At 46.4% G+C, this 7,500-nt stretch overlaps 1 protein-coding gene across 10 annotated transcripts in view; it reads left to right on the plus strand.

Annotated features, from left to right (window-relative positions):
• The window catches only part of phldb2b (pleckstrin homology-like domain, family B, member 2b), a 46,978-nt gene that overhangs the window by 38,519 nt on the left and 959 nt on the right, over positions 1-7,500 (plus strand). For 6 of the 10 annotated variants that reach the window (XM_058376226.1, XM_058376231.1, XM_058376230.1 and 3 more), the window contains 7 exons: positions 764-956; positions 3,077-3,167; positions 4,087-4,233; positions 5,995-6,027; positions 6,121-6,340; positions 6,432-6,517; positions 6,747-7,500. The exon at positions 6,747-7,500 is cut by the window's right edge and continues 959 nt beyond it. In XM_058376226.1, coding sequence (XP_058232209.1) covers positions 764-956; positions 3,077-3,167; positions 4,087-4,233; positions 5,995-6,027; positions 6,121-6,340; positions 6,432-6,517; positions 6,747-6,887 — 911 coding nt within the window. In that variant the 3' untranslated portion in view covers positions 6,888-7,500. The remainder of the gene's footprint in view (positions 1-763; positions 957-3,076; positions 3,168-4,086; positions 4,234-5,994; positions 6,028-6,120; positions 6,341-6,431; positions 6,518-6,746) is intronic. The other 4 variants (XM_058376228.1, XM_058376233.1, XM_058376227.1 and 1 more) reach the window with 3 other exon arrangements.

Here is a 7,500-nt window from a genome sequence, read left to right on the forward strand (position 1 = left end):
GCACGCTCAGGTCATGAGCACGCCACTGCCTCTCTCTAATGGAGAACATGTGGCTGGAAAGGACGCAGCTGGAAAGTCAGGTAAAGAGTGAAAGAAGGAGGGATGAGGACGGGCGGGAGATAATCGATAGTCGAGGAGACGGAGAGAGAGAGCTTTAAAAATCCTGCAGTTTGTTTGGAATATCCTCAGACTTTTCCTGTGTGTTTACTTTACTGCAGGTTTTTATCTCTGCTGCTTCTTCAGAACTGCTTCTTCCGCTTCAACTTCTCTATTCTTATTGTTTCTTACTTCATTACACTCCTCCCTCTCTTTATTTTCCTTTCAAACTCTCTTTCTTTCTTTCTTTCTTTCTTTCTTTCTTTCTTTCTTTCTTTCTCAGTCTGTCTCCCTCAGTTTCTCTCTGTCTGTCTATCTCTTTTTTTGTCTCTTATTGTTTCACTCTGTCTGTCTGAACCCCCACCCCCCCACCCCTGTGTCTCTCCCATTTCTCTTTATTTCTTTATCTATCTCTCTCTCTCTCTCTCTCTCTCTCTCTCTCTCTCTCTCTCTCTCTCTCTCTGCCTCAGAAGATCCATTGTGTCATCATCATTTCATTATTCCCTGACATTATCTCGGCTTCTGTTCACACGATCCTCTTGGTAATTTCCCGGGAATTGCACTGCGTATTCCCATTATTCGACTCCACAGCGTTTTCACACTGATGACAGTAATGAGTGTTAAACTGAAATGTATGTGTTCCTGTGTGTGTGTGTGTGTGTCTCAGGTCACAGTCAGCAGCTGGTGGGTGAGGATCACCGATCGAGACTGACTGACCTCGGGGGTCGCGCCGCCTCCCAGTCCAACGTCTACCTGGACTCTATGGGTTACCGTGACAACGGCTTTGACACCTTCAGCGTGGACAGCTCAGACAGCATGGAGACCAGCATCTCCGCCTGCTCTCCCGACAACGTCTCCAGGTCAGACGCTCGCGTTTTCTCATGAATAAAAAACCTCACCTGTAATTAAAGTCACAGAGGCAGAGGGTTCCACTGCTTACCGATGGTTCCTCTAAAGAAGAATCTTTCAGGGTTCTCGCTTTGTTCCTCCTCCATCTTCCCCAACGTCCAGAGGTCCAAATGTTTGAAAAGGAAACATGGACACACGTCATCCTGAGCTCATTGGTCAGAGCGGCAGAGAGCTGTGTGTTTACGCTGAACTTGTTCGTGTGTGTGTGTGTGTGTGAGGCCTGGAGCTGCTTTAATGTAAAGCGTGTGCTGGACTCCAGAGAGCCGCGCTGCTCCTCACCCCCTCCATCACTCAACCCCGGGACTGAGGGGCTCGGATTACACGGGAACTCAGAGGAAACAGATTTAGGGATTTTTTTTCCTCAGTTTGAATGTAATCAGGAGCAGAGTCTGGCGCTGGCTGTGTTCAGCACGTCTTTGTGTGCTGCTCCGTTTTCTCCAGGATCCAGAGTGGAAATGGATTCGGTTCTGATTCAGGAACGGCGGTAAGGAAACGCGCTTGATGATGATGATGATGATGATGATGATGATGATGATACTGAAAGATGAATAGAAACGTGTGTTGATCGTCTCGGTGTAGCATGATGTTGATGGAGAGATGAGTAGATGTATATGTGAGATGTGTTGTTGCAGAGGGATGGATGGAGGGATGAGTAGATGGAGATGTGAGATGTGTTGTTGGAGAGGGATGGATGGAGGGATGAGTAGATGGAGATGTGAGATGTGTTGTTGGAGAGGGATGGATGGAGGGATGAGTAGATGGAGATGTGAGATGTGTTGTTGGAGAGGGATGGATGGAGGGATGAGTAGATGGAGATGTGATTCAGACGTTTTGTTGCGTGTTGCTGATGGAGCTGCTCGAGCTTTGTGTGATCGTCCGTGTCGGTGACCAGCAGCAGCTCTGATTATAGCCGCGCGGCTGTGATTATACAACACCATGTTCTTGTGTACTGCTGTAATTAGTTGTGTTTGAGGGTTCCGTTCTTTTGCAGCCGAGAGCACAACTGCACATGGTGTTTAGAAAGCTGAGCTCAGAGCAGATTCATGCCTGACTTCACTTCAGAAGAAACATCTCACTCACGATCCAGCTAATCATCAGGAGGTTCTTTTATCCTTTCTGAAAGAGCTTCATTTGTTCTATTCCATACTACTGTTTCATGACTTTACACAGAACCTTAAACCCTAGAGGAACAAACTCAAGAACCTTTGGTGTGTAGGGAGAACCTTCTACAGCTGAACTTTTACATCTGAGCCATGATTCTGCAGCTGTTCTCATAACCGTCCCCTTCTGAGACAATCATTAGAACTTTAAAGTGCTAAACGGAATCTTGTCAAGCTTTCCTGAAATACTTTTATAGGAAGAAGCTTTTTCATGGACTAGGGAATCTTCTCAGAAACCCAGGAACCTTTACAGTACTCAGGTATGAGATCTTGTGCTCAAGAAACCCTGGAAGAAAAGTTCCTCTTCTGGTTCCTCTTTTCAGTTGAATGACAGACACAGGAGGAATCTGTTCAGGAACTGTGCATGTTCAGTTCCGGTTTTTTGTTTGGATGCTTTGTGAAGAACTTACATCATTGCTAGATGAGAAACATTCTGTTACAGAAGTTTTTTAGGTTCCTTCAAAAGAAGAAACTAGAGAAGGAACTTCTTTTTTTAGAAGGTCATCCTCCAACATGATTTTGGATCCCTTGTGAGGTTCCACAGCCGGTCGGTGTCGGGGACGAAGCCGAGGTTTGGAGTCAGAGGGACAGCGGAGGCTCGGAGGAGTTTTGAAGAGGAGTTTTGAAGAGGGATTTTCAGGGAGTCTGAGCCGCTTCAATGGGTTCCACGTGTTAGATTTGAAGTTTCAAAGCAGAAAACTTTGGAATCTGGGTCTGGGCTCCTAATGGGTTCCAGAACCAAGCGGCTCTTTTATTGATTCCTCCTGCGCTCTTCAAAACAATGGTTTTATTTTGGGGGGGTTTTTTGGGGAAGCGTTGCCCTGTAGCGTGTCCTGCAGGGACGTAGGCTGGGAGGTTCCTGCAGGAATGTTTACAGAATCTCACGGAGCTTTGTGGTTTGTTTTGCACAGCGCCAGCACCTCCAACGTGGCCAAGATCGAGGAGATGGAGCGGCTGCTGAGGGAGGCTCAGGCCGAGAAACACAGACTCCTGGAGCACAGGGTGAGCACCGTTCTCCGTCTCAGAACCACAAACCTGTCTGTAAAAACCAGCTCCTGTTTAACTGGGAGCTTGTTAACGCTGAAAAGTCCAGACCTCAAATATAAAGAGAAACACAGTGAGAAAGCAGAACTTCTCACGTCAGGATGAAGCTAAATCTGGGTTTCAGAGTAAAACTCGGCGTGCGTGCGAAGCTGCAGCTATAACATGTTTATTTCATGGATTTGTTTTATTGGAACGCATAAAAACGTTACAGCCGACAGTAAAAACGTATAGAGCAGATCAGAGCATCAGATCCCTTCATGAAACACGTCTGTAATCCTCGTCACACGCGGGATTTAGTGTTTCAGTGCATTTAAATATTAACGAGTGTTTAATGTTAATTAAAGCATCATAAATTTCTTTTCTTTCTTTTTGATCATAAACACTGATTTATTTTTATAGGTTTTATTCTTGCAGAAATTCAGCGCAAATTTCTGGATCCGCATAAATTCCATCCGTCACCCGTCAATTTCAGTCGTAAATCCTTTTTTACTGTCTGTAGACACTCACTGCGTGGGGAATAACAGAACGTTAAACGTAAACTGATTCCAAAATAAATCTGTAAATTACGCTTAGTAAAAGCAGATGGTACTTTAGAGAAAAAGCGCTGGAAAGGAGAGTTTGAGTCTCTCGTCTCCAGCACCACAGTATCTGAGCTGCATTACTGGATGATTTAGGAGTCAGCGTATATCTGCCATTCTGTGGCCTTATATGGTGTTTTATGGGCGTGGCTAAGAGTAAATGCTTGGTAATATACGACTAATTGGCATTTATATACATACACACTCAATTATGACTCAGTTTCAGTCAGGGAAACATGAAAGGAATCATTTATAATTACGTACACACAAGTAAATGATATGTGTGTGTGTGTGTTCAGGAGCGAGAGATGGAGGTACGGCGTCAGGCTCTGGAGGAGGAGCGCAGGAGGAGAGAAGATCTGGAGAAGCGACTGCAGGAGGAAACGAGTCGACGACAGAAACTCATCGAGAGGGAGGTGAAGCTGCGAGAGAAACAGAGAGCTCAGGTGAGAGAGAGAGAGAGAGAGAGAAACAGAGAGCTCAGGTGAGAGAGAGGGAGAGAGAGAGAGAGAGAAACAGAGAGCTCAGGTGAGAGAGACAGAGAGAGAAACAGAGAGAGAGAGAGAGAGAGAGAAACAGAGAGCTCAGGTGAGAGAGAGAGAGAGAGAGAAACAGAGAGCTCAGGTGAGAGAGAGAGAGAGAGAGAGAGAGAGAGAGAGAGAAACAGAGAGCTCAGGTGAGAGAGAGAGAGAGAGAAAGAGGGGGAGAGAGAGACAGAGAGCTCGGGTGAGAGAGAGAGAGAGAGAGAGAAACAGAGAGCTCAGTTGAGAGAGAGAGAGAGAGAGAGAGAGAGAGAGAGAGAGAGAGAAACAGAGAGCTCAGGTGAGAGAGAGAGAGAGAGAGAGAGAGAGAGAGAGAAACAGAGAGCTCAGGTGAGAGAGACAGAGAGAGAAACAGAGAGCTCAGGTGAGAGAGAGAGAGAGAGAGAGAGAGAAACAGAGAGCTCAGGTGAGAGAGAGAGAGAGAGAGAGAGAGAGAAACAGAGAGCTCAGGTGAGAGAGAGAGAGAGAGAGAAACAGAGAGCTCAGGTGAGAGAGATAGAGAGAGAAACAGAGAGCTCAGGTGAGAGAGAGAGAGAGAGAAACAGAGAGCTCAGGTGAGAGAGAGAGAGAGAGAGAGAGAGAGAGACAGAGAGCTCAGGTGAGAGAGAGAGAGAGAGAGAGAGAGAAACAGAGAGCTCAGGTGAGAGAGATAGAGAGAGAAACAGAGAGCTCAGGTGAGAGAGAGAGAGAGAGAAACAGAGAGCTCAGGTGAGAGAGATAGAGAGAGAAACAGAGAGCTCAGGTGAGAGAGAGAGAGAGAGAAACAGAGAGCTCAGGTGAGAGAGAGAGAGAGAGAGAGAAACAGAGAGCTCAGGTGAGAGAGAGAGAGAGAGAGAGAGAGAGAGAGAGAGAGAGAGAGAGAGAGAGAGAGAGAGAGAGAGAAACAGAGAGCTCAGGTGAGAGAGATAGAGAGAGAAACAGAGAGCTCAGGTGAGAGAGAGAGAGAGAGAAACAGAGAGCTCAGGTGAGAGAGAGAGAGAGAGAGAGAGAGAAACAGAGAGCTCAGGTGAGAGAGAGAGAGAGAGAGAGAGAGAGAGAGAGAGAGAAACAGAGAGCTCAGGTGAGAGAGATAGAGAGAGAAACAGAGAGCTCAGGTGAGAGAGAGAGAGAGAGAAACAGAGAGCTCAGGTGAGAGAGATAGAGAGAGAAACAGAGAGCTCAGGTGAGAGAGAGAGAGAGAGAAACAGAGAGCTCAGGTGAGAGAGAGAGAGAGAGAGAGAAACAGAGAGCTCAGGTGAGAGAGAGAGAGAGAGAGAGAGAGAGAGAAACAGAGAGCTCAGGTGAGAGAAAGAGAGAGAAACAGAGAGCTCAGGTGAGAGAGAGAGAGAGAGAGAGAGAGAGAGAGAGAAACAGAGAGCTCAGGTGAGAGAGAGAGAGAGAGAGAGAGAGAGAGAGAAACAGAGAGCTCAGGTGAGAGAGAGAGAGAGAGAGAAAGAGGGGGAGAGAGACAGAGAGGGGGGGCATGAGAGAATTCTACACCCTGTATATACCCTTCTTCTGTTGGGGGTGGGGCTACATGTGGGCTCAAGTTGTGACATCACAAAACCAGGCTTCATTGCTTTGGACCAATAACAGCCATTATGTAAATTATTGTGACTTTGTATCATTGTCATTGTTTTAATCAGAGACATTAAACTACAGAATCTGCTTTCTACCCTGATACAGCTGTTAGTGATGAACAGAGCAGTGGTTGTCATGGTAACAGTTTTCTGACAAGATTGGCTAAGATTAACTGAATGTTTGCATACGCTGCATACGCTTCTTTATGTGACCTCTGACCCCTGTTCGCAGTCTCGTCCCCTGACCCGCTACCTGCCCGTGAGGAAGGATGACTTCGACCTGCGCAGTCACATCGAGTCGGCCGGACACAACATCGAGACCTGCTACCACATCTCCATCACAGAGAAGACATGCCGCGGCTTCCTCATCAAGATGGGAGGAAAGATCAAGACGTGGAAGAAGCGCTGGTTCGTCTTCGACCGTAACCGCAGGACACTATCCTACTACGCAGGTCAGGATGCCGCACGCTACACTTAGTGTATAAATATCCGTTAGCCACGAGTCTGGTCAAACCCGATGTTGTTTTGTTTCCATGGTTACAGATAAACATGAGGCGAAGCTGAAAGGTGTGATCTACTTCCAGGCCATAGAGGAGGTCTATTACGACCATTTAAAGAACGCGCACAAGGTAGGAGATGTTCATCGTGTGTATTTTGTGAGACGTAGCGCCAACCTGAACACATACACCTGTGCAAGATAATGACCTGTGATGTAATTGTCCAGTGATGTCCATTTGCTCCAGTTGTGTTAATGGATGTGTCACAAGTCTAGTTTCAGTTGTTTCTTTTTTGCACTACACTTTCAGACCACAAGGTGGCAGCACTGTGTTATTCATGTCATCCTGTTCTTCTCCTCAGAGCCCGAATCCCTCCTTAACATTCAGCGTGAAGACTCACGATCGTGTGTACTACATGGTGGCGCCGTCTCCAGAGGCCATGCGCATCTGGATGGACGTCATCGTCACAGGAGCCGAGGGATACACGCAGTTCATGATTTAGACATGTTTCATGATTTTGTGTGTGTGTGTTCTTGTCATTTTCTCCTGGAAGTATCTACATCATCATCTACATCATCATCTACATCATCATCATCATGGCGTGAGGTCTGCGTGTGAACTGTGTGCACTGTAAAGGTTCCATGCAGCTGTTTTGTTTTTGTTGTTTGTTATTTTTTATCTAAAGTGCCTTCAGACTTCAGCAGCTGGAGAAACTGACCATCCTGTGCCTTGGTCACATGTCACCCGAAATGAAGGACTCTGATTGGTTGTGACATCACACGCAAAGGAGTGAACGTTCAATTCTACACGACCCTGTCATCTTTCACATCGTGTTTCATGAGGAATTCATAGCATTGTGTGTGTGTGTGTGTGTGTTGATCATCAGGGATGCACAGGTCAACAGCAACCTTAAAGGAGCGGTCTGTAATTTTTCCCTAAACCCTGTGATCATTTCATAAATATGTGAGGAAAAAACATCACTAGTGTCTTGAATTATGGAAATGAGCTCCGCCTTCCAGTCAGAATATATTTGCTTAGCCCCGCCCCTTTTGTTTCCATGAAAAGCACCACAGCATTCATAAATACATGAAACCACTAGTGTCTTGAGTTCAGAT

This window comes from Hemibagrus wyckioides, linkage group LG23 (assembly GCF_019097595.1).
Source record: "Hemibagrus wyckioides isolate EC202008001 linkage group LG23, SWU_Hwy_1.0, whole genome shotgun sequence".
In the NCBI taxonomy this organism is placed as follows: Eukaryota; Metazoa; Chordata; class Actinopteri; order Siluriformes; family Bagridae; genus Hemibagrus; species Hemibagrus wyckioides.